Below are 27,179 nucleotides of genomic sequence, written 5' to 3'. Positions count from 1 at the left end.
AATTGTCAACTTTTCACATGAACACAGCTCACTGTCGAAGTTCTGACTCACATCTGAGTGAGATGTGAGATAGCCAAAAGTTGGAAAATTGACCCTCATGTGGTTTAGGTTCACATGTGGGTTGGTGACACTCAGACCAAGATTCAGCATGCCTGTGAGGCTGTGAGTCCATTAAAGGGACACAGTCTGCAGCAAAGATTAAGGCTCTCATGCATGTTTCCAGTCCACCTTTGAGACTGTGACTAGAGTGTACTTAGACTGAACATACAAAATGTATTGACTCTAATACTTAGAAATAGGACATGTGGGATTTTTAAGTTCATTCCTACATTTTTTGCAACTGTGATTGTGACATACCCCTTTGCCCATCCCTGAGTGATTTTGACTCTCCTGCCTGGTACCTAGCCTACAGATTGGATTATGACACATTTCTGAATCCAGCACCTTGGTGGTGTGACTCTGTATTTTTGCCTCAGCATTGCTCACTGGAGCATTGTGACATTGCTAAGCTCCGCACCCTGGTTATGTGACTCTTCTGCTTGTGTCCTGCCTTAATGGGCCATTGTGACATATTGCTATGTGCAACATCCAGGTGATACAACTTTTCTTTGGTGGGGTCCTGCCTGCAGGAAGCATTATAATCTATCTGTGCACCCATCATCCAGGTAATGAGACTTTCTTCAGACAGAGTCTCACTCTGTTGCCCAGGCTGGAGTGCAGTGGTACAATCTTGGGTCACTGCAATCTCCGCTTCCTGGGTTCAAGCTATTCTCACGTCTCAGCCTCCGGAGTAGCTGGGATTACAGGCATCTGCCACCATATCTGGCTAGTAATTGTATTTTAGTAGAGATGGGGTTTTGCCATGTTGGTCAGGTTGGCCTCGAACTCCTGACCTCAGGTGATCCACCCGCCTCGGCCTCCCAAATTGCTGCGATTACAGGACTAAGCCACCGTGCCTGGCCCATGTGACTCTTTCTACTAGGTTCCGGCTCACAGAATTATTACCTATCACTGGGCCCAACACCTAGGTGTTGTGATGCTTCTTTTCTACATACATTCTGCTCACAGTGTAGATTTTGACATACTGCTGGGCCAAACATCAACATGACGTTACATTTTTCGTCAGCACTTTCCTCATCAGCCATTGCGACGTGTTCTGCTCAGAACTAAGGTAATGTCAGCCTCTTGTCTGAACCCTGCCCACAGTGGGCATAGTGACATATTTTTGAACCCATCATCTATATAATGTGACTTTTTTTTTTTGAGACGGAGTTTCGCTCTTGTTGCCCAGGCGATCTCAGCTCACCACAACCTCCGCCTCTCAGGTTCAAGCAATTCTCCTGCCTCAGCCTCCTAAGTAGCTGGGATTACAGGCAACCACAATCATGCCCGGCTATATTTTTGTATTTTTAGTAGAAACAGGGTTTTGTCATGTTGGTCAGCCTGGTCTGAAACTCCCCACCTCAGATGGTCCGCCCACCTTGGCCTCCCAAAGTGCTGGAATTACATGTGTGAGCTACCATTCCTGGCCTATAATGTGATTTTGTTTTCAGCCAAATAACACTCTATTTTCCTAGTTTCTTTTTTTATTTTTATATATTTTAATTCTTTATTCAGACAGTCTATTGTGGGATATTTTCCTAGTTTCAATGCTTTTGTCTTTGTCCGAGAAAGAGAGGAGACTGGAAAACACCATCATCAAATTTCCTAGTAGTTGTTGAATCACGGTATCAGAGTAGCTCAGGAAACTCAACCAAGTTACCGTCTTCTTCCTCGATGACTTGTGCTGGTTGTCCAGGCATCACCTTCTTGAAAAAATACCAGACGTTGTTTTTGAAGCGTTTCAGCATCTTGTAAGCAAGGGAAGCTGTCTTGTTGAGTACGTAGATTGAGCATGTTTTTTATTAGAATCATCAACCTGGCAATTAAGATTCTCGTTGCTAGTTTTGGCAAGTGTGTCATTAACTGATCAGGAAGCCATTTTTCTATCTCACCCATAAGAAAATGAACCACTACATCCACCAGAATTTCCATGGTCGTGTTCGTTATTAGTGAAGTAAATGAGCCCATGGTAAGTGTGACGAGCATTCTTTTGGTTTCAGGTGAAGTTATGTAATGGCCTAATGTGACTTTCTTACTTGGCTTTAGCCTCTAGGAGAGACTGTGGCATATATTTGGCCCTGGAACCTAGATAATGTGACTCTTCTTTCCTGCCATGGCCCTGCTCTCATAAAAATGAGAGTGACTTATCACTGGGATCAGCACAGAGGCTACGCAATTCTTCTGCCTGGTTCCTCTCCACTGGGGTCACTTTGACATATCTCTGGGCCCATTAGACGATGTGACCCCTCTTCTTCCTGGGATGTGTTTACAGTTTGGATTGCAGCATATCACTTAGTCCAGCACCTATGTGATGTGACTCTTTTCTCATGCTTTGGTCTTGTCCACTGAGGTGCTTGTGCTGTATAGCTGGGCCCAGCTCTTAGGTTATGTGATTTTTCTTTTTTCATATTGAGCCTTACACACAGGGGGCATTGTGACATATCTCTGTTCCTTTCACCTAGATGATGTGTCTTTTGCCAGGGCTCTTTTCTCAGAGGGTATTATGGTATTTCTGGACCCAGAACCTAGGTGATGTGACTCTCTTCTACTGCCTGGGTTCTGCCTATGATGTGACATTTTTTTTTGCCTGATCTCTACATATAGTTCATATTGTGATATATGGCTGGGTCCAACACCTAGGTAAGTCTAGGTGAGTCTCCTGCATGGGCTTTGTTCAGCAAGGTATTATGACATACTGTTTTTTTAAATCACTTAAGTGTTGTGACTCTCCTTATTTCCTGTGTCTCACATAGTTTAAGTATTTTATATATTGAATCCGAGACCAACACATAGGGGATGGGAAACTCCTTTCTTGACCCTGACCACAGAGGCTTTGTGACATACCTGCATCGATGACCTAAATATGTGACTCTTTGTTTCTTCTTGCACCCTGCTAACAGAGAAGATGGAGACAAATTGCTAAGTGCGGTGTATCTTGTGCTGACCTCCTCTCTCATCCTGTGACAAGAATGCCTAACCTGGGGATGCAGCCAAGTAGGGTTAGCATCATTTCACGCAGCTGCTATTCAAGATTTCTGGTTTGAATGCCTCCGACATTAAGATCCACTATAAAATTATGCAAAAAGTCTATTTGAATTATAGTGAATGAGAATTAAAAGAATTAGGGTGGGCTATTCTGAAAGATGTAGTGATAGTTATATTTGTGTTTATGAGTTTTTTTAAATTAACCTTTGTTTGTTACTTAAGAATAGATATTTTCTCAAGCCTGTAATCCCAGCACTTTGGGAGGCCGAGGCAGGTGGATCACGAGGTCAAGAGATCAAGACCATCCTGGTCAACATAGTGAAACCCCGTCTCCACTAAAAATACAAAAAATTAGCTGGGCGTGGTGGCGTGTGCCTGTAATCCCAGCTACTCAGGAGGCTGAGGCAGGAGAATTACCTGAACCCAGGAGGCGGAGGTTGCGGTGAGCCGAGATCGCGCCATTGCACTCCAGCCTGGGTAACAAGAGCAAAACTCCATCTCAAAAAAAAAAAAAAAAAAGAATAGATATTTTGTTTTATTCTGTCTAGTTTAAACAGATACACTTGATCATGAAAGGGGTTTCCACTGTTAAAGGAAAATAAATCTCTTGATGCCAAAATTATCAAGTGAATAGAAAAATCAAGCTGGGAACTAAGTCTGGCAAACCTGCTTCCCATTTTATTTGTAAATAAGATAGATACAAAGATAAAAAAGCTACATTGTGGGTATCCACAATTAGCCAGCAAGAAAATTCCTTGAGAACAAATGACAGATGGAACTCAAAACCATTTCTCTGAGCCTCGCCTGAGATAAATGCGTATCTGTTTGCTTCCTCTGCACTATTGTTAATTTAGAAATGCAGATTCACTGAGCCAGAGTAAATTGTATATTCAGTCGAATGTTTATCAAGGACTCAAAAGAATCTGACCTTTTGTCTCTTATTTACTTATCATCTGGAAGCCCCTACCTCAAGTTGTCCTGCTTTACTGAATCACATGTACATCTTACTCATATTCATTGATGCCTCATGTCTTCCTAAAATGTATAAAAGCAAGCTGTGCCCTGACCACCTTGGGCACATATCATCAGGACATCCTGAGACTGTGTCATAGGCTTATTTTTAACCTTGGCAAGATAAACCTTTTAAATTGATTAAGACCTGTTTCAGATACCTTTTGGTTTACCCAGCCACAGTCCTGCTAGCTGGAATATACTCCTGAGTGTAAATAGCTCAACCATAAGCCACCTGTTCAGTAGAAGAAGTGAATCAACAGCAGGTCCTAGCATAGATTAAAGACACATGAAGCGGGTGGCTCTCTGGGTCCTGGCTCCTAATGGAAAGGACAGTCACATAGGTGTTTCTGAGTGTTTGGACAGCCTGGGCTTTCCTGACCCAAATCCCCCCACCAGTTTTTTATAAAGCACACATTTGTCAGAGGTGTGTGAACCAGAGCAACTCTGTTTTAAATAGGAGCTGGGTGAAATGAGGCTGAAACCTCCTAGGATGCATTCCCAGACAGTTAAGATATTCTAAGTCACAGAATGAGATAGAAGGTCAGCACAAAATAAAGGTCACAAAGACCTTGCTGATAAAACAAATTGCAGTAAAAGAGCTGGCCAAAACCCACTAAAACCAAAATGGCAGTGAGAGTGACCTCTGGTTGTTGTTATTGCTGTGCTCTTACTGGAGCCAAGACAGTTTAGAAATGCCATGGCAACGTCATGAAGTTCCCCTATATTGTCCGAAAAGGTGAGACATAAATAATCCACCCGTTGTTCAGCCTGTCATCAAGAAATAACCATAAACATGGGCAACCAGCAGCCCTCGGAGCTGCTCTGTCTATGGAGTAGCCATTCTTTTTTTTTGGATGGAGTTTAGCTCTTGTTGCCCAGGCTGGAGTGCAATGGCGCGATCTCGGCTCACCACAACCTCTGCCTCCCGGGTTCAAGCGATTCTCCTACCTCATCCTCCTAAGTAGCTGGAATTACAGGCATGTGCCGCCATGCCTGGCTAGTTTTCTGTAATTTTAGTAGAGGTGGGATTTCTCCATGTTGGTCAGGCTGGTCTTGAACTCCCTACCTCAGGTGATCTGCCTGCCTCAGCCTGCCAAAGTGCTGGGATTACAGGCGTGAGCCACCATGCGCAGCCTAGAGTAGCTATTCTTTTATTTCTTTACTTTTTCCTTTGAGACAAAGTCTCATTCGGTTGCCCAGGTTGGAGTGCAGTGGTGCAGTCTCAGCTACCTGCAGCCTCTGCCTCTGGGTTCAAACGATTCTTTTGCCTTAGCATCCTGAATAGCTGGGACTGCAGGCATGCACCACCACGCCCAGCTAATTTTTGTATTTTTAGTAGAGACTGGGTTTCTATGACAGAATATTGTTTGCTAGGAAAAATAAAAAGTTAAAAAAAAGAGACTGGGTTTCACCATGTTGGTCAGGATGGTTGTTTACTTTCTTTTTTTTGTTTTTCTGAGATGGAGTCTCGCTCTGTAGCCTAGGCTGGAGTGCAATGGTGCGCTCTTGGCTTATCGCAAATTAATTAGTTGGTTAAACAAACATAAGTGCTTAAATATTTTCAAAGAAAAATAAAAAGTGTAATGCCTTTGAGGTCATGTAACTTTAATAATCTTTGGGAAATAAAAACAGCTTTAAAAATTACTGTTAAAAACATTTAGTCTAAATTATGCGATCAGATGTTAAGTTTGCTAAATGCTTTAAGGTCATAAACTGCTTCTTTAACTTTTAAAGAAAGTTACCTACCTTAAAGCCATTAGGTTCTAGATAAGGCCTGGAGATGTGGAATTAGCCATGTCAAATAATATTATAAAGAGATTTTATGTAAGAAGTGATCTCATATGGTAAATTCTTGTCTGAAAGTAAAATGACTAGTTGTTTAAAAGGAGGAATGTCATGGCCGGGCATGGTGACTCATGCTTGTAATCCCAGCACTTTGGGAGGCTGAGGTAGGCAGATCATGAGGTCAGGAGTTAAGAGACCAGCCTGGCCAACATGGTGAAACCCCATCTCTACTAAAAATACAAAAAAATTAGCTGGGGATGGTGGTACATGCCTGTAATCCCAGCTACTCGGGAGGCTGAGGCAGGAGAATTGCTTGAACCTGGTAGGTGGAGGTTGCAGTAAGTCGAGATCGCGCCATTGTACTCCAGCCTGGGTGACAGAGCCAGACTCTGTCTCAAAAAAGAAAAAAAATGGGGAATGTTTAGGGCAGGTTAGAAAGTCGAAGAATGTCTACGATGGTCTGGTAAGTCGTGAAAGGATTTTTGAAAGAGAATTTATGTAAGAAATATACCATTCAAAGGTTGTTAGTTTTCCTAAATGCTTCATGAAATGTCACTATGACTTATTGTACAGCTTGCCTACTTTACTGCTAGGTAAGGCCTGGGGACATGTGGAGTTAGCCATACCCCCTTGGCTGTGCTGTAGAGTCAGCTCTAATCTGCACTTGGGTCCGGTGTGTCCTAGGCTAGGCTCCACACCTAGTACACAATTAAAATTTCTAACTTGGTAGCTGGGCATGGGTGGTACGTGCCTGCAGTCCCAGCTACTCAGGAGGCTGAGGCAGGAGAATTGCTTGAACCCTGGAGGTGGTGGTTACCTCGAGCCAAGATCGTGCCACTGCATTCCAACCTGGCAACGGAGCGAGACTCCATGTCAAAATGATAATTAAATAATAATAAAGAAAATCTTGAATTTCCTAAGGTTTTCACAAAAAATAAAACTTGCTAAAGTTAACATTGTAACATGTAATTGAAACTACTGAGGAAACAATTTTAGATGCAAGGTGGGAAAAGAAAGTAAAATGTTTTTGGTGTGAAATATAAGTCATGAGAATGTAGATTGTTTTAAGTTAAAAAAAATCTAAAGGTTAAACAAGTTGTGGAAGGTTTATTAAAATTAATTGTAAGAGATTCTGTGTGTGAACATACTGGCTAAATTAAATGGGTATACAGGTTTTCTTGGAGCATTGATCTGCTCTTTCATGCACACAAACACACACACACACACACACACACACACACAAAATGTAAAGGTTTATAAAAGATGTATAAGAATCTTACCTTATGGTTAAACATTAAAATTGGGCAAATATGTCTATCAGGTTTTATTATAAGTTGAGTTTAACAGGACAGGCAGAGTAGCTCACTCCTGCAATCTCAGCACTTTGGGAGGCTGGGGCAGCCGGATCACCTGATGTTGGGAGTTCGAGACCAGCCTGACCAACATGGAGAAACCCCGTCTTTACTAAAAATATAAAATTAGCTGCACGATGTTGCAGACCTATAATCCCTGCTACTCAGAAGGCTGAGGAAGGAGAATTGCTTGAACCTAGAAGACAGAGGTTGCGGATTCCATTTATTATTTTATTAAAAGTTCTGTACCTAGGCCAGGCGAAGTGGCTCACACCTGTAATCCCAGCATTTTGGGAGGATCACAAGGTCAGGGGTTCAAGACCAGCCTGACTAACGTCTCCATTAAAAATACAAAAATTAGCTGGGTGTGGTGGTAGGAACATGTAATCACAGCCACTCAGGAGGCTGAGGCAGGAGAATTGTTTGAACCGGAAAGGCGGAGGTTTGCAGTGAGCTGAGATCTTGCTACTACACTCCAGCCTGGGCAACAGAGCTGAGACTGTCTCAAAAAAAAAAAAAAAAAAAAAAAGTTCTGTACCTATTTGGAAACTTGAAATTAAATTGTTTTTTCCTGAGTTTGCCCAGTTATTTTTAAAGTAATACTACATCATGAGAACGTAATAGCGATTTTCCGTATTTTTATGTTTTGCATCAGTCACTAAAACGTAGAAATTATCTCATTCTGAATTTATAATAAAAATAGAATGGGTCGGGTGCGGTGGCTCACGCCTGTAATCCCAGCACTTTGGGAGGCCAAGGCAGATTGAGACCATCCTGGTCAACATGGTGAAACCCCGTCTCTACTTAAAATACAAAAAATTAGCTGGGCATGGTGGCGTGTGCCTGTAATCCCAGCTACTCAGGAGGCTGAGGCAGGAGAATTGCCTGAACCCAGGAGGTGGAGGTTGCGGTGAGCCGAGATCGCACCATTGCACTCCAGCCTGGGTAACAAGAGCGGAACTCCGTCTCAAAAACAAAAACAAAACAAAACAAACAAAAAATAGAATACTCTCCACTAAGAATATCTCATTAGCATATTGCAACTTAAAGTCGGGAAATCTAAACTTTTTCTGGTAATATTACCTATACAATATTTAGTTATTTTTTTCTCTTATGTGATTTTTAGTGTACTTTAAAAAATATGCATAACATTTGCTTGAATTCTATTAATGGACCTCAATGCTTTTTTTTTCTTTTTCTTTTCTTTTTCTTTCTTTCTTTTTTTTTTTTTTTTGAGATGGAATCTTGCCCTGTTACCCAGGCTGGAGTGCAGTGGCGGGATCTTGGCTCACTGCAAACTCTGCCTCCCTGGTTCAAGCAATTCTCTGCCTCAGCCTCCCAAGTACCTGGGATTACAGGCGCCCGCCACTACACCCAGCTAATTTTTCTATTTTTAGTAGGGACAGGGTTGCACTGTCTTGGCCAGGCTGGTCTTGAACTCCTCACCTCGTGATCCACCCACCTCGGCCTCCCAAAGTGCCTGGGATTACAGGCGTGAGCCACTGCACCAGGCGAGTGCCCAACTGTCTGAATGTGATGGTTCATGCCCGCAATCCTAGCACTTTGGGAGGCTGAGGTAGGATCAGTTGAGCCCTAGAGTTTGAGACCAGCCTGGGCTACGTAATGAGGCTTCATCTCTACAATGTAATAACAAATTAGCTGAATATGGTGGCACATGCCAGTGGTCCCAGCTACTCAGAAGGCTGAGGTAAGTTGCTCGAGCCTAGATTCCTGAGGCTGCAGTGAGCTGCAATCATGTCACTGCACTCCACTCTGGGGAACAGAGAGAGAGGCTCTGTCAAGAAAAAGAAAGGAAAGAAAAGAAGGAAAAAGACAATAAAAAATAATATTTAAAGTGTGTAATTCGCCGGGCGCGGTGGCTCACGCCTGTAATCCCAGCACTTTGGGAGGCCGAGGCGGGTGGATCACGAGGTCAAGAGATGGAGACCATCCTGGTCAACATGGTGAAACCCCGTCTCTACTAAAAATACAAAAAATTAGCTGGGCATGGTGGCACGTGCCTGTAATCCCAGCTACTCAGGAGGCTGAGGCAGGAGAATTGCCTGAACCCAGGAGGCGGAGGTTGCGGTGAGCCGAGATCGCGCCATTGCACTCCAGCCAGGGTAACAAGAGTGAAACTCCGCTTCAAAAAAAAAAGTGTAATTTTTCCTGCTCAAAGGACCGGAAGCCAAGAAGGTCATAGGAGCTGAAATTTAAAAATAATTATTCTTTTCATTTTTTAGTAGCCATATAGTGTATTATTTACAAATGCATATGACCTTATACACAAGATTAAAAGCAAATACCCTCGGGGGTCGGCCTGGCGCAGCTCCGGGAGGAAGCCCTGCCAGAAAACGCTGCCGCCTAGGCTGTCGCTCTCTTCATTCAGCCCAGTGTCTGATCGCATCTTCTGTCACTCAGGATTTGAGGGGGCAGGACGTTAAACGACATCCAATCAGGGGCACTGGGCTGGAAACCGTCCAATCAGGCACGCAGCTGGAGCTGACAGGGCGGCTTCCGGGATATGGCGGGGCCTTTGTCTCCGGGCAGCGGTCTCGTCTTCACTTCTCCGTTTTCTCTGCTCTTAGAGGTACTGCCTTTGTGGGCCTGTGAGATGCAGGTATTGGGAAATCCGCAGCTAAGACACCAGGACCCTCTGGAAGCCTAGAAATGGTGAGAGTACCGGGTGGACATCCCAAGAGAGGCGAAGGGGCTGGTTGGAACCGGTGGGAAGTGGCCGTGGCGGGACTCAGGCCTCCCCGCAGTCAGCTCCACAATCTGCGCCCAGAATTCTTGCCCAGCTCGGCCTGTCCCCTTCAGCCGTAAGATGGCGGCCGCGCTGACAGCCGGGCCCCCGGGCGTCTTCTCTTCCTGCTTAGCGACTGTGCCCTGGCCTGGAGCCCTCTCTGGGGAGCTCTGCACCTGCAGCACCGCGTTTCTCTCACATTGTGCAGGGACCGTGGGAGGGGCGTCAGGGGAGAATCCTGACTCGGGGTGCGGGTTCATGAACTAGAAGAGCTTTGGTCTGTGGCGTTTCCAGGCCCTCTTTTCGTGTATTAGAAACTTAGGAGATTCAGCCGGGTGCGGTGACTCAGGCCTGTAAGCCCACCACTTTGGGAGGCCGAGGCGGGCAGATCACTTGAGGTCAGGAGTTCGAGACCAGTCTGGCCAATATGGTGAATCCCGTCTCTACTGAAAATACAAAAATTATCCGGGCATGGTGGTGCGCACCTGTAGTTCCAGCTACTCCGGAGGCTGAGACAGGAGTATAGCTTGAACCCAGGAGGCTCAGGTTGTAGTGAGCCAAGATTGTGCCATTGCCCTCCATCCTGGGCGTCGCAGCGAGACTCTTTTCCCAAAAAAAAAAGAAAAGAAATTTATGAAAAAAATATTAAAGAATATTAAGATATTAAAGAATTTATATATAATTACAGTTTATAATTACACAAAAATATTAAAGAATTTAATCAAAGAGCAATTTAAGAATTGTAGAACACCCAGCTATGGTTTGTAGTTTGTGGTCCATGGGGAATGAAGGAAAGACATTTGTTTATTTGTTTGTTTAAGACAGAGTCTCGCTCTGCCGCCCAGGCTGGAGTGCAATGGTGCGATTCTGGCTCACTGCAATCTCCCTCTTCCGAGTTCAAGCTATTCTGCTTCAGCCTCCCAAGTAGCTGGGACTACAGGCGCGCACCACCACACCCAGCAAATTTTTTCTATCTTAGTACAGATGGGGTTTCACCATGTTGCCCAGGCTGTTCTCGAACTTCTGAGCTCCGGCAGTTCACCCGCCTCGGCTTCCCAAAATGCTAGGATTACAGGTGTGAGCCACTGCGCCCGGCCAGGAAAGACTTTTATAAGGTGCCAGATGAAGAAAACCAAATTCAGTAATTTGTTAGGTATAGTTTTTTAAATTTGTACGATTAAGGTGGAAATTTCCTGGTTATGTAATCAGGTAAATTGGCATTTTATAGTTGGTTAAGCCTGAATTTTGTTTTCCCCAGTGTAGTAGTTTATAAAGTATGTATTTGACTTAGCGTTTTGTTTGTTTGTTTGTTTGTTTGTTTGACGACGGAGTCTTGCTCTGTCTCCTAGGCTGGAGTGCAATGGCGTGAACTCAGCTCACTGCAACCTCTACCTCCCTGGTTCAAGGGCTTCTTTTGCTGTAGCCACTCGAGTAGCTGGAACTATAGGCGCCTACCACCACGCCTGACTAATTTATTTAATTTTTAAATTTTGTTATTTACTTTTCTTTGTGACGTGGTTTCACTCTTTTCACCCATGCTGTAGTGCAATGGCGCGATCTCAGCTCACTGCAACCTCTGCCTCCCTGGTTCAAGAGATTCTTTTGCTTTAGCCACTTGAGGCACCTACTACCATGCCCAGCTAATTTTTTTTTTTTTTTTTTTTTTAGTGTGACGGAGTTTTGCTCTTTTTTATTTTTTTAAAAGATGGGGTTTTTCCATGATGGCCAGGCTGATCTTGAACTCCTGACCTCAGGTGATCCACCCACCTCGGCCTCCCAAAGTGCTAGGATTACAGGCGTGAGCCACCGCGCCCGGCCAGTTTTGCTCTTTTCACCCAGGCTGTAATGCAATGGTGTGATCTCAGCTCACTGCAACCTCTGCCTCCTGGGTTTAAGTGATTCTCCTGCCTCAGCCTCCAGAGTTGCTGGGATTACAGGAGTGCGCCACCGTTCCCGGCTAATTTTTGTATTTTTAATAGAGATGGGGTTTTGCTATGTTAGTCAGGTTGTTCTTGAACTCCTGACCTCAAGTGATCCGTGGGGCCTTGGCCTCTGAAAGTGCTGGGATTACAGGCGTGAACCACCACACCTGGCCTAATTTTTGTATTTTTATTAGAAACTAGGTTTTTCCATGGTGGCCAGACTGGTCTTGAATGATAACCTCAGGTGATCCACCCACCTCAGCCACCACCGCTAGCTTCTCTTTTTCTTTTGTTTTCCCTAGGCGGAGAGAGTTTTTCAGCATATTTTTAGGTAAAATTTTTCCTTAGGAAAATTTGTGGGGTGATGTGCCCTCAGCCACAGTTCTTTTTTTTTTTTTTTTTTTTCTGATCCTGAGTTTTAGTACTGTCTGGGGATAAACCAAGGTAACAACCATGGCTATGTGTTCTGCAGTATCTACTGAGTATCAGCTTCTTTTTTTTTTGAGACGGAGTTTCGCTCTTGTTACCCAGGCTGGAGTGCAATGGCGCGATCTCGGCTCACCGCAACCTCCGCCTCCTGGGCTCAGGCAATTCTCCTGCCTCAGCCTCCTGAGTAGCTGGGATTACAGGCACACGCCACCATGCCCAGATAATTTTTTTTATTTTTTTAGTAGAGACGGGGTTTCACCATGTTGGCCAGGATGGTCTTGATCTCTTGACCTCGTGATCCACCCGCCTCGGCCTCCCAAAGTGCTGGGATTACAGGCTTGGGCCACCGCACCCGGCCCTGAGTATCAGCTTCTACATCATTTTTTCTTATAGGACAACCTGAGGTATGGAGTGTAGTCTCTCAAGGGAGCAGGTGGATTCCCTGAGGCAGAGTGTATCTCCAGGGCGACTCTTCCATTGAAAAGCAAACCCTTTGAGACATTCAGATTGTCTTCACACAAGTCAGCTTAGCTTCCATTTCATGGAAGGACATCGCTAGTTGGCCAATCAGATGCTGATGTTGAGGGGAAAACACAGAAATAATTTCTGCCCCCTGGATTCTCTAAGATTTGTGAAAGTAAAAATAGTATCTCAGAAACAAAACAAAACAAAAAGCCTGACCCCAGTGAGATGGTGCAAGAAGTTGCAAAGTAAAATGCATCTTGGCAGTCACTGAGGCATAGTGCGATGTCTCCTGAGAGGGTTGTCATTGTGCACTCTAGTGAGCAGAAGTGGGTGCGAGAATCTCTCAAGTGATTGGATGGCCTGAGTTGACACGAGTCAGACACATCTGTTTTCTAATCAGCACTGCTAATCCCTCGGTTTGTCACCTTGAAAAAATGTGTGCACTTATTTTAACTTCAGTTTTTTTTGTTTTTTTTTTTTTTTAAAGAGAAAAAATTATAAGAAAAAGAATAAAGAAGAGGAAGAAAGAGGAAGAGGGAGAGAGAATGGGGGTATTGCTTTGTTGCCCGGGCTAGAATGCAGTCTAAATATGGGTACGCCTATAATTGTCCTTAATAATGGAGACATGAAAGAAAATGAGGGAAGAGAGTAACAAACAAGGAGGCAACCAACATTTCGTTTGAACTTCTAAGTTGATATGATGTGGTACTGATAAGAGTGTACATTTTGTGTAAAGTGGAGAGCTCTATAAATGTTAATTACGTCCACTTGTTCCAGATCTGAGTTCAAGTCCTGGACATCGTTGTTAATTTTGTGTCTCATTGATCTGTCTAATATTAATGTTGAAGTCTCCCACTATTATTGTGTGGGAGTCTAAGTCTCTTTATAAGTCTTGTATGTCTGGGTATTCCTGTATTGGGTGCGTATATATTTAGGACCTTTAACTCTTCTTGTTGTTGTTGCATTGATTCTTTTATCATTATATAATGTCCTTCTTTGCTTCTTTTGATCTTTGTTGCTTTAAATACTATTTTATCAGAGGCAAAAATTGTAACTTCTGCTTTTTATTTATTTATTTTTGCTCTCTGGTTGGTTGGTAAGTCTCTCTCCATCCCTTGTTTTGAGTCTTTGTGTATCCTCGAATGTGAGATGGGTCTGGATGCAGCATACAGTTTTAGTTTTTTGTCCAAATTGCCTGTCTGTCTTTGAATTGGGGAATTTAGTCAATTTAAATTTAGAATTAATAATGATATATTACTTTTTGGTATTTTTTAGAAAGGCTGATACTGTTTGTTCCTTTCTATGTGTAGTGGTTCTTTCAGAAGCTCTTGTAAAGCAGGCCTGGTGGTGATGAATTCTCTGAGTGCTTGCTTGTTCACAAAAAACTTTATTTTTCTTTCACTTATGAAGCTTAGTTTGGCTGGATGTGAAATTCTTGGTTGAAAGTTCTTTTCTTTAAGGATGTTGAATATTGGTCCCCACTCTCTTCTGGCTTGTAGGGTTTCTGCTGAGAGATCTGCTGTAAGTCTGATAGGCTTCCCTTTGTGGGTAACCTGACCTTTCTCTCTGGCTGCCCTTAGTATTTTCTCCTTCATTTCAACCCTGGTGAATCTGACGATTACGTGCCTTGGAGTTGCTCTTCTTGAGGAATATCTTTGTGGTGTTCTCTGTATTACCTGGAGTTGAGTATTATCCTGCCTTACTAAGTTGGGAAAATTTTCCTGAATAATATCCTGAAGCATATTTTCCAGCTTGGATTCATTCTCTTCGTCACATTCAGGTACACCTATCAAGCGTAGATTAGGTTTTTTCACATAGTCCCATATTTCTTGGAGACTTTGCTCGTTCCTTTTTATCCTTTTTTCTCTAATCTTGTCTTCTAGTTTTATTTCGTTGAGTTGGTCTTCGACCTCTGATATCCTTTCTTCTGCTTGATCAATTCGGCTGTTAAAACTTGTGCATACTTCACGTAGTTCTCGTATTGTGTTTTTCAGCTCCATCAATTCACTTATTTTCCTCTCTAAATTTTGTATTCTTGTTGACATTTTGTCAAACCTTTTTTCAACGTTCTTAGTTTCTTTAGATTGTGTTAGAACAAGTTCTTTTAATTCACAGAAATTTCTTATTATCCACGTTTTGAAGCCTGCTTCTGTAATTGGAACACACTCGTTCTCCATCAAGCCTTGTTTCGTTGCTGATGAGGAACTGTGATCCCCTGCTGAGGAAGAGGCGTTTTGATCTTGGGTATTCTCAGTCTTTTTTGACTGTTTTCTTCCCTTCGTTGTAGATTTATCCATCTGTGGTCTTTATAATTACTGTCTTTGTAATTGGGTTTCTGAGTGGACGTCCAACTTACTGATTCTCAGCGCCGATATCTGAGCAACCCACTGCGCCGACTAAATCAGCGGCGTTAAGATTGATGGTGCTTTTCTGACTCTGCACCAAGAACCGACGCTCCGAGGTGCCGGCAAAACCACCTCGCCGGTCACAAGAGTCACGCTGGCGACCCGTGGGGCTCCTCCGCTGGGAATCTCCTGGTGCGTGAGCAACAAGAATTCATGTGAAGGTGTGGCGTCCTCTCGTTCCTTGCGTTTTCACTGGGAGCTACAATCCTGAGCTGCTAGTGATCAGCCATCTTGGATCTCTCTCCTTAACTTCAGTTTTGTTGTTGTTCTTAAGACAGAGTCTTGCTCTGTTGCCCAGGGTGGAGTGCAGTGGCATGATCTTGGCTCACTGAAACCTTCGCCTCCCGGGTTCAAGCGATTCTTCTGCCTCAGCGTCCCATGTAGCTGGGACTATAGGCACGTGCCACCATGCTGGGCTAATTTTTGTATTTTTAGTAGAGATGAGGTTTCACCATGTTCGCCAGGATGGTCTCGAACTCCTGACCTCGTGACCCACCTGCCTCAGCCTCCCAAAGTGCTAGGATTACAGGCTTGAGCCCCTGCGCCCAGGCTTGACTTCAGTATTTTAATTGCATTTTTTTTAGTAGGATATAAAAGGTGAGAAAATATTTACAGAGAGCATAAAAGAGGTAGGTTTCAAAGAAAAAAACCCTAATTATATATTCCATTTGTTAAGAACTCTCATTTACCTTTTTATTTCCCAGACTGGGTTTAGGAATCTTCTCAGATGTCTTTTATTTTATGGCTAGGTGATTTTCAATAGATTGCCAAGGCTTAGCTTTTAGAATGCTACCAAGGAAAAATAATAGGGGAAATCTCTCTTACCTTGGCTGTAGAAAATTAGTACATTTCCATAAGAAAACATGGTATATAACTGATGAGTTATAGATTCATAAAGACATCATCAGTTGCTCTATTTCAGGGTAAATTTGTGAAGGTTGCTATCTGTGTTCTATATCCTATCTTCTTGGTTTCTGAATTTAATGCTAAATTTTATGAGATGAAACTTGGTACCTCCTAGAAGTGTTTTCATGTGACTAATTGTTTACTACATAATTTTCAATGGAAATAATACAATAATAACATTTATTGTCTGAAAGAAATAGCTACTTTGGCTCTTCTTACTAAGGTATGAAATGTAAGCACCTTAAAATTTTCTTTTTATATATAAACACTGTGTTAGTGTAATTTTGCTGGATTTTTCAATCAGTTAGTTTCAAAAACCAACTGGATCACTCTGACTTAACAGCTTGAGCCAAGTGACTCCAAGCAAAGGCTAATATTGAGCCTGCAAAGGAAGGTTATTAAAGGCCCAGTTCTTTCTGGGGAGCCTCCCTTGCAGATGTCCTAGCCTGCTCATCCAAGCCATGGAAAAAGGCTTTATTCTGAAAGAAGCTGCAGAGCCCTGGGAAGCTGGGGACCCACAAGCAGATGCAGTTAAAGTTAAGATGAAAGGGGATTTGAAGAGTCTTACTAAAGATGAAGTTGTTTTTGTTTTGAGGCAGTTTGTAGACTTTGTAAAATAGAGTTTGATTTATGTAAAAAATTTTAATTCTAAAGGGGTATTGGAACCGAAGGAAGTACCAACTATAGCATCTTTAAGGATTTGCCAAGTTTAGGCAGTCAAAGGCTTTCTTTCTCTTTTTTTCCTTCCCTGTCCCTCCCCTTCTTCCCTCTCTTCTTCCCTCCCTCCCTCCCTTCCTTTCTCTTTCTCTCTTCCTCCCTTCCTCCCTTCTGGAGTTTCAGAACTCTTGTTCCCCCGGCTGGAGTGCAATGGCGAGATCTCAGCTCACTGTAACCTCTGCCTCCCAGTTTCAAGTGATTCTCCTGCCTCACCTTCCCAAGTAGCTGGGATTACAGGCGCTCGCCACCATGCCCAGCTAATTTTTGTATGTTTAGAAGAGACAGGGTTTTACCATGTTGGCCAAGCTGGTCCCAAACTCCTGACCTCAAGTGATCTGTTGGCCTCAGTCTCCCAAAAGTGCTGGGATTACAGGTGTGAGCCCTAGGGAAGAGCACACAAGATTAAAAAGAAGGCGGGAGGGGAATGGGAAATGGAGGCTTAAAAATCAGATTCTGTATCAGAAAATATTTTACTGTGAAGTCATCATGTTCTTAGGAGGAACATAAAATGGAGTTGCGTGATGGCTCAGACTGAGGGTAGCTTAAAGTTAAGAAGCCTGTGGGAAGGAGATAAACTTACATAACTGTGATTAAGAAGTGTTTTATTTTGATGAAAACAAATTTAGCTAATTTGAGAAAAAGAAAATTCAGGGTCAGTGTCTTACTTGGTGATAGAAGGAGAGCACCATCTATGTTATAATGAGAAGGGTGTTTCTTTCCATAAACTGTTCCTGCAGAATGCAAAGAATGAATTGTATTAATCACAGCTTTTTTCTAGGATTATCTATGTGCTTCACCTTTGTCCATCTCTTTTCTTTGTCCTATGCACTTTTTCTATTTGACTTTTCCTGAGTTGTATTTTTTATAACAAACTGGTAAACGTAACTGTAGTGTTTTGCTGAATTCAGTGTCTTGCTGAGTTCTGCAAGTAGCGCTATCAAATTAGAATTTGAAGGAGGTTATGGAAGTTGTGTTTTTTTTTTTTTTTTTTTTTTTGGGAGACAAAGTCTAACACTGTTGCCCAGGCTGGAGTGCAGTGGTGCGATCTCGGCTCACTGCAGCCTCTGCCTCCCAGGATCAAGCAATCCTGCCTCAGCCTCCTGAGTAGCTGGTGCTACAGGCACGTGCCACCATGCCCAGCTAAATTGTTTTGTATTTTTATTAGAGACAGGGTTTCACCACATTGGCCAGACTGGTCTCAAACTCCTGACCGCAGTTAATTCTCCCATTTCAGCCTTCGAAAGGAAGTTCTGAATTTTTAAACAATAGCTGAGAATCATAGATGGGCCTCTGGAGTTTGTAACTGGCATCTGCAGTGAGGACAGCATTGTGGCAGTGAGCCCTAAATCAGTCTGGGCTGACTCTGAGTAGGGTCAGAATTGAAATGTTAGACAATATGTTGAAAATTGCTTGGTGTTCAGCAAACTTTACAGATTTGGTGCCAGAAGAAAGATATCACAGAGGCCTGCCGCCCTGGAATGGAACTCTGGGTGTCTGAGAATGGGAGGCTCTGCTCTCCTGTACACAGGCTGTCACACTGCCTTTTGGCTTGTGATTTCAGGTCTTCTTCCAGAATGAGAAAGAACTGAAAACTTAAAGGAATGGAGCTCTGGCCCGGCGTGGCAGCTCACGCCTGTAATCCCAGCACTTTGGGAGGCTGAGGTGGGTGGATCACCTGAGGTCAGGAGTTCGAGACCATCCTGGTCAACATGGCAAAATCGCATCTCTACTAAAAATACAAAAAAATTAGCCAGGCACAGTGGCGGTGCTTGTAATCCTAGCTACTCAGGAAGTTGAGGCAGGAAAATCATTTGAACCTGGAAAGCAGAGGTTGCAGTGAGCCAAGATCACACCACTGCACTCAAGCCTGCACTATGGGTCAAGACCCTGTTTTTGGGAAAAAGCAAACAAACAAAAGGAATAGAGCTCTGACGAAAGAACTCCTTTTCCCACAGCTGCCACCACAGCATTTCACCCACTCACAAACACACCCACTAGACATTTATGTGTCTACACGCCTCCCAGGAATATCACCACAGCATTTTTCATCCTAGTGCTTCTTGCCAAAAACCAACAAAAGGGTCTACGAGTCTCCTGGCATGTCTGCATCCCCGGTCACTGAATCTACAGCAGTAACCTGTTTTCTTTAACCAACCTAGGTTTCTGGGCCACCTGTTTATAATCTCATCCTCCTTAATGGACACAGAAATAAATCAGAGTACATCCCCATCTAGGCAACTATCTGTGCATAAACCAGTCCTTCTACCTACATTGCAGTCTCCCCCACCCATAGAATTTTTTTCTTTTAATTTTTACTTTTAGTTCAGAGGTATACACGTAGACCTGTTAGATAAAATTGTGTCATGGGGATTTGGTATGCAAATTATTTTGTCACTGAGGTATTAAGCATAGCATTAAACAAATACTTTTTCTGATCCTTTTTGTTCTCCCACCCTCAACCCTCAACTAGGCCCCAGCATATGTTGTTCCCCTCTTTGTGTTTGTGTGTTCTTATTTAGCTTTTTTTTTTTTTTTTTTAACAGAGTCTCACTCTGTTGCCCAGGCTGGAGTGCACTGGGATGATCTCAGCTCACTGCAACCTCCGCCTCCCGGGTTCAAGCGATTCTCCTGCTTCGGCCTCCCAGGTAGCTGGGATTACAGGCACCTGCCACCCTGCCTTTTTTTTTTTTTTTTGAGACAGATTCTCACTCTGTCGCCAGGCGCCAGGCTGGAGTGCAGTGACACAGTCTTGGCTCACTTCAGCCTCCCAAGTAGCTGGGACTACAGGCGCATGCCACCACGCCCAGCTAATTTTTTTATTTTTAGTAGAGAGAGGGTTTCACCATGTTGGCCAGGATGGTCTCGATCTCTTGACCTTGTGATCCGCCTGCCTCGGCCTCCCAAAGTGCTGGGATTACAGGCCTGAGCCACCACGCCCGGCAAATTTTTGTATTTTTAGTAGAGACAGGGTTTCACCACATTGGCCAGGCTGACCTGGCTGACCAAACATGGTCTCAAGCTCCTGACCTCAGGTGATCCGCCCTGCCTCAGCCTCCCAAAGTGCTAGGATTACAGGTGAGAGCCACTGTGCCCAGCATCTTACTTAGTTTTCTGGGATAATGGCTGTCAGTTCCATCCATGTTGCTGCAAAGGACATAGTCTGGTTTTTTTTATGGCCACAGTATTTCATGATGTTAATGTTCCATATTTTGTTTTTATTAAACCTTTTATTATTTTATTTTTTTCCAGACAGGGTCTTGTTCTATTGCCCAGGCTAGAGTGTAGTGACACAGTCTTAGCTCACTGCAACCTCTGCCTTCTGGATTCAAGTAATTCTGTTGCCTCAGTCTCCTGAGTAGCAGGGATTACAGGTGCACACCACTACGCCCAGCTAATTTTTTTGTGTTTTTAGTAGAGACAGGGTTTCACATGTTGATCAGGCTGGTGTTGAAATCCTGACCTTTTGATCCGCCCACCTCGGCCTCCCAAAGTGCTGGGATTGTAGGCATGAGATACCGCGCCTGGCCTAAATCTTTTATTTGTTATTTATTTTCTTTTTTTCTGAGACAATCTCGTTCTGTTACTCAGGCTGGAGTGCAGTTGCGCGATCGTGATCTCAGCTTAATGCAAGTGCAGCCTTCCGGGCTCAAGTAATTCTCCTGTCTCAGCCTCCAGAGTACCTAGGATTACAGAAGTGCACACCAGACCCGGCTAATTTTTGTATTATTTTTAGTAGAGATGGGGTTTCACCATGTTGCCCAGGTTGGTCTCGATCTCTTGACCTCGTGATCCACCTGCCTTGGCCTCCCAAAGTGCTGGGATTACAGTCTTGAGCCACCGCACCTGGCCTTGTTTTTGTTTTGAGACCGAGTTTCGATCTGTCACCCAGGCTGGAGTGCAATGGCGCCATCTCAGCTCACTGCAACCTCTGCCTCCTGGGTTCAAGCAGTTCTCTTGCCTCAGCCTCCCCAGTAGCTGGGATTACAGGCCCACCACGCCCAGCTAATTTTTTGTATTTTTAGTAAAGACAGAGTTTCACCGTGTTCACCAGGCTGGTCTTGAACTCCTGACCTCAAGTGATCGGCCCCCCTTGGCCTCCCAAAGTGCTGGGATGAGCCACCGTGTTGTCTTTTCTTACCCAAGAGCTAGCTAATCAGGACATGTGATGCAGGTTCTGGAGTTCTACCAGGGCAGTTCTGTTTTCTATTTGAAATCAGCCTGAGGCCAGGTCAAGTGTCTCACTCCTATAATCCCAGCACTTTGGGAGGCCAAGGTGGGTGGATCACCTGAGGTCAGGAGTTCGAGACCAGCCTGACCAACATGGTAAAACCCCATCTCTACTAAATACAAAAAAAATTTAGCCAGGTATGGTGGCACATGCCTATAATCCCAGCTGCTTGGGATGCTGATGCAGGAGAATCGCTTGAACCTGGGAGGTGGAGGTTGCAGTGAGCCGAGATTGCGCCATTGCACTTCAGCCTGGGCAGCAAGAGTGAAACTCTCAAGAAAAAAGAATCAACCTGTTTCTCTCTTGCTTGACTTATCATTGGGCAATCAGCTCTAGGTTACTGTGAACCCTCTCACAATCAACTAGAAATCTTTGAGACATTTTCAAGTCAGAACAGAATTGTGTCAGGTTGTCAAGAGTAGTTAATTTGCTCTCAGTCTAAGATAAATGAGTTATTCTGTTTTTGTTTCTCCTCTAATACAAGAGATGTCTTTGGTTGGTAGCCAGATGAGAGGTTTTTCCAGTTTCCTTGTACTTGGGTGAAAACCAAAGAGGAGGTCTGGAGACTCAAACAGATAAACTAGTTTCTACAATTTCATATGGCCATTTAAAAAATAGATGGTCCCTACCATCCAGGAATTTTTAGTCTAGACTAGCAACTGGATACATGGTTGAATTTAGCATCATATGGTTGGTACAATGAGTAGATGTGTGCAAAAATACTTGGGCTTTATTTGGGCCACTGTATATGTTGTGACTTCTGATATTACCTGAAGAAATGTTTACTGAAAGAAGAGTTGGGCCGAGCATGGTGGCTCAAGCCCGTAATCCCAGCACTTTGGGAGGCCGAGGCTGGCGGATCACGAGGTCAAGAGATCGAGACCATCCTGGCCAACGTGGTGAAACCCCGTCTCTACTAAAAATACAAAAATTAGCTGGGCGTGGTGGCGTGCGCCTGTAGTCCTGGCTACTTGGGAGGCTGAGGCAGGAGAACTGCTTGAACCCGGAAAGTGGAGGTTGCAGTGAGCCGAGATTGTGCCACTGCACTCCAGCCTGACTAAGACTTTCTCAAAAAAAAAAAAAAAAAAAAAAAAAGAGTTAATATTGTTTGTTCATCTTACCTTGTTAGAATACATATTTATCTTATAATAACATTACCCTAGAAAACTTTCAGGGATTTATTTAAATTGCTTATTTGTATATGTTATAAAATTGACAAGACAGTGGCTAAAAAAGACTTAAAATAATGTAAACTTTGGAATTTAAGTTTATCTTAGGTAAGCTTAGGAAAAACAAAACGGGAAATACCCAGTGGTATAGAGGACAGAATTCTACGTAGGTTCCTCTCTCTGCTTTCAGACTCACCCCTTTGGGAGGCCTTATTTAGGTTTATTGTTCTGTTTGTAGTTTGGCTCAGGTTCTGTATATTGTTCTAGGTGGAAGCATGCATGTTTTTTGTGTTCTTTTTTTAATTAATTTAATTTTTTTTTTTATTATTGCATTTTAGGTTTTGGGGTACATGTGATGAACATGCAAGATTGTTGCATAGGTACACACATGGCAGTGTGATTTGCTGCCTTCCGTCCCCTCACCTGTATCTGTCATTTCTCCCCATGCTATCTCTTCCCACCTCCCCACCCCCCGCCCCTCCCCCATTTCCCCCCAACGGATCCCAGTGTGTAGTGCTCCCCTCCCTGTGTCCATGTGTTCTCATTGTTCAACACCCGCCTATGAGCGAGAATATACGGTGTTTGATTTTCTGCTCTTGTGTCAGTTTGCTGAGAATAATGGTTTCCAGGTTCATCCATGTCCCTACAAAGGACGTGAACTCATCGTTTTTTATGGCTGCATAATATTCCATGGTGTATATGTACCACATTTTCCCTATCCAGTCTATCATCTTTGGGCATTTGGGTTGGTTCCAGGTCTTTGCTATTGTAAACAGTGCTGCAATGAACATTCGTGTGCACGTGTCCTTGTAGTAGAATGATTTATAATCCTTTGGATATATACCCAGTAATGGGATTGCTGGGTCAAATGGGATTTCTATTTTTAGGTCCTTGAGGAATCGCCACACTGTCTTCCACAATGGTTGAATTAATTTACATTCCCACCAACAGTGTAAAAGTGTTCCTATTTCTCCATATCCTCTCCAGCATCTGTTGTTTCCCGATTTTTTAATGATCGCCATTCTACCTGGTGTGAGATGGTATCTCAATGTGGTTTTGATTTGCATTTCTCTGATGACCAGTGATGATGAGCATTTTTTCATATGTTTGTTGGCCTCCTGTATGTCTTCTTTTGTAAAGTATCTGTTCATATCCTTTGCCCATTTTTGAATGGGCTTGTTTGTTTTTTTCTTGTAGATCTCCTTTAGTTCTTTGTAAATTCTGGATATCAGCCCCTTGTCAGATGGGTAGACTGCAAAAATTTTTTCCCATTCTGTTGGTTGCCGATTCACTCTAATGACTGTTTCTTTTGCCGTGCAGAAGCTGTGGAGTTTGATTAGGTCCCATTTGTCTATTTTGGCTTTTGTTGCCATTGCTTTTGGCATTTTGGTCATGAAGTCCTTGCCTACACCTATGTCCTGAATGGTTTTGCCTAGATTTTCTTCTAAGGTTTTTATGGTATTAGGTCTGATGTTTAAGTCTTTAATCCATCTGGAGTTAATTTTGGTGTAAGGTGTCAGGAAGGGGTCCTGTTTCTGCTTTCTGCACATGGCTAGCCAGTTTTCCCAACACCATTTATTAAACAGGGAGTCCTTTCCCCATTGCTTGTTTTTGTCAGGTTTGTCGAAGATCAGATGGTTGTGGGTATGTTGTATTTCCTGTGAGGCCTCTGTTCTGTTCCATTGGTCTATATCTCTGTTTTGGTACCAGTACCATGCTGTTTTGATTACTGTAGCCTTGTAGTATAGTTTGAAGTCCGGTAGTGTGATGCCTCCCGCTTTGTTCTTTTTGCTTAGAATTGACTTGGCTATGCGGGCTCTCTTTTGGTTCCATATGAAGTTTGAGGTGTTTTTTTCCAGTTCTGTGAAGAAGGTCATTGGTAGCTTGATGGGAATAGCGTTGAATCTGTAAATTACTTTGGGCAGTATGGCCATTTTCACGATGTTGATTCTTCCTAACCATGAACATGGAATGTTTCTCCATCTGTTTGTATCCTCTCTTATTTCGTTGAGCAATGGCTTGTAGTTCTCCTTGAAGAGGTCCTTTACGTTCCTTGTTAGTTGTATTCCTAGGTACTTTATTCTCTTTGTAGCAATTGTGAATGGCAGTTCGTTCTTGATTTGGCTCTCTTGAAGTCTATTACTGGTGTATAGGAATGCTTGTGATTTTTGCACGTTGATTTTGTATCCTGAGACTTTGCTGAAGTTGTTTATCAGTTTCAGGAGATTTTGGGCTGAGATGGTGGGGTCTTCCAGATATACAATCATGTCATCTGCAAATAGAGACAATTTGATTTCCTCCTTTCCAATTTGGATACCCTTTATTTCTTTTTCTTGCCTGATTGCTCTGGCTAGAACTTCCAGTACTATATTGAATAGGAGTGGTGAGAGAGGGGATCCTTGTCTAGTGCCAGATTTCAAAGGGAATGCTTCCAGTTTTTGCCCATTCAGTATGATATTGGCTGTTGGTTTGTCGTAAATAGCTTTTATTGTTTTGAGATACGTTCCGTCAATACCTAGTTTATTGAGGGTTTTTAGCATAAAGGGTTGTTGAATTTTGTCAAAAGCCTTCTCTGCATCAATCGAGATAATCATGTGGTTTTTGTCTTTGGTTCTGTTTATGTGGTGAATTACATTTATGGACTTGCGTATGTTGAACCAGCCTTGCATCCCCGGGATGAATCCTACTTGATCATGGTGGATGAGCTTTTTGATATGCTGTTGCAATCGGTTTGCCAGTATTTTATTGAAGATTTTTGCATCTATGTTCATCATGGATATTGGCCTGAAGTTTTCTTTTCTTGTTGAGTCTCTGCCGGGTTTTGGTATCAGGATGATGTTGGTCTCGTAAAATGATTTGGGAAGGATTCCCTCTTTTTGGATTGTCTGGAATAGTTTCAGAAGGAATGGTATCAGCTGCTCCTTGTATGTCTGGTAGAATTCAGCCGTGAACCCATCTGGACCTGGGCTTTTTTTGGGTGGTAGGCTCTTTATTGCTGCCTCGACTTCAGACCATGTTATTGGTCTATTCAGGGTTTCGGCTTCTTCCAGGTTTAGGCTTGGGAGGATGCAGGTGTCCAGGAATTTATCCATTTCTTCCAGGTTTACTAGTTTATGTGCATAGAGTTGTTTGTAATAATCTCTGATGATGGTTTGGATTTCTGTGGAATCTGTGGTGATATCCCCTTTATCGTTTTTTATTGCATCAATTTGGTTATTCTCTCTTTTCTTTTTTATTAATCTGGCTAGTGGTCTGTCTATTTTGTTGATCTTTTCAAAAAACCAGCTCCTGGATTTATTGATTTTTTGAAGAGTTTTTTGTGTCTCTATTTCCTTCAGTTCTGCTCTGATCTTAGTTATTTCCTGTCTTCTGCTAGGTTTTGAGTTTTTTTGATCTTGCTCCTCTAGCTCTTTCAATTTTGATGATAGGGTGTCAATTTTACATCTCTCCTTTCTTCTCATGTGGGCACTCATTGCTATATATTTTCCTCTAGAGACTGCTTTAAATGTGTCCCAGAGATTCTGGTATGTTGTGTCTTCGTTCTCATTGGTTTCGAAGAACATCTTTATTTCTGCCTTCATTTCATTGTTTATCCAGTCAACATTCAAGAGCAAGTTGTTCAGTTTCCATGAAGCTGTGCGGTTCTGAGTTAGTTTCTGCATTCTGAGTTCTAACTCGATTGCACTGTGGTCTGAGAGACTGTTTGTTATGATTTCTGTTCTTTTGCATTTGCTGAGGAGTGATTTATTGCCAATTATGTGGTCAATTTTAGAGTAGGTGTGATGGGGTGCTGAGAAGAATGTATATTCTGTGGATTTGGGGTGGAGAGTTCTGTAAATGTCTATTAGGTTTGCTTGTTCCAGGTCTGTATTCAGGTCCTGGATATCCTTGTTGATTTTCTGTCTGGTTGATCTGTCTAATATTGACAATGGGGTGTTAAAGTCTCCCACTATTATTGTGTGGGAGTCTAAGTCTCTTTGTAAGTCATTAAGAACTTGCCTTATGTATCTGGGTGCTCCTGTATTGGGTGCGTATATATTTAGGATCGTTAGCTCTTCTTGTTGCAGTGATCCTTTTACCATTATGTAATGTCCTTCTTTGTCTCTTTTGATTTTTGTTGCTTTAAAGTCTATTTTATCAGAGATGAGAATTGCAACTCCTGCCTTTTTTTGCTCTCCATTTGCTTGGTAGATCTTCCTCCATCCCTTTATTTTGAGCCTTTGTGTATCCTTGCATGTAAGATGGGTTTCCTGGATACAGCACACTGATGGGTTTTGGCTTTTTATCCAATTTGCCAGTCTGAGTCTTTTGATTGGGGCATTTAGTCCATTTACATTTAGGGATAGTATTGTTATGTGTGAATTTGATGCTGTCATTTTGATGCTACCTGGCGGTTTTGTTGGTTAGTTGATGCAGATTCTTGATTGTGTTGATGCTTTTTTACCATTTGGTGTGTTTTTGGAGTGGCTGGTACTGGTTGTTCCTTTACATGTGTAGAGCCTCTTTCAGGAGTTCTTGTAGAGCAGGTTTGGTGGTGATGAAATCTCTGAGTGCTTGCTTGTTCACAAAGGATTTTATTTTTCCTTCACTTATGAAGCTTAGTTTGGCTGGATAGGAGATTCTGGGTTGAAAGTTCTTTTCTTTGAGGATGTTGAATATTGGCCCCCAATCTCTTCTGGCTTGTAGGGTTTCTGCTGAGAGATCTGCTGTGAGTCTAATGGGCTTCCCTTTGTGGGTAACCCGACCTTTCTCTCTGGCTGCCCTTAGCATTTTCTCTTTCATTTCAACCCTGGTGAATCTGACGATTATGTGTCTTGGGGTTGCTCTTCTTGAGGAATATCTTTGTGGTGTTCTCTGTATTTCCTGGATTTGAATATTGGTCTGCCTTGCTAGGTTAGGGAAGTTTTCCTGGATAATATCCTGAAGAGTATTTTCCAGCTTGGATTCATTCTCT

The 27,179-nt window shown here is 43.0% G+C and overlaps 1 protein-coding gene across 7 annotated transcripts in view; it reads left to right on the top strand.

Moving 5' to 3' along the window:
* The window catches only part of LOC101052716 (uncharacterized), a 91,325-nt gene that overhangs the window by 37,760 nt on the left and 26,386 nt on the right, over positions 1 to 27,179 (top strand). For 2 of the 7 annotated variants that reach the window (XM_074385630.1, XM_074385627.1), the window contains exon 1: positions 9,253 to 9,911. The exons of 4 other annotated variants lie outside the window; for them this stretch is intronic. Coding sequence is in view for 2 of the 3 variants with exons in the window: in XM_074385627.1 (XP_074241728.1) it covers positions 9,909 to 9,911 (3 nt within the window). In the remaining variant the exon portion in view is untranslated. Of the gene's footprint in view, positions 1 to 9,252; positions 9,912 to 27,179 lie in introns of those variants that run through there. One more of the 7 variants, XM_074385629.1, reaches the window with a different exon arrangement.

Source organism: Saimiri boliviensis, chromosome 14 (genome assembly GCF_048565385.1).
Source record: "Saimiri boliviensis isolate mSaiBol1 chromosome 14, mSaiBol1.pri, whole genome shotgun sequence".
NCBI lineage: Eukaryota > Metazoa > Chordata > Mammalia > Primates > Cebidae > Saimiri > Saimiri boliviensis.
The sequence above is the reverse complement of the archived record's forward strand: the minus strand, read 5'-3'. Positions and strand labels throughout refer to the sequence as shown.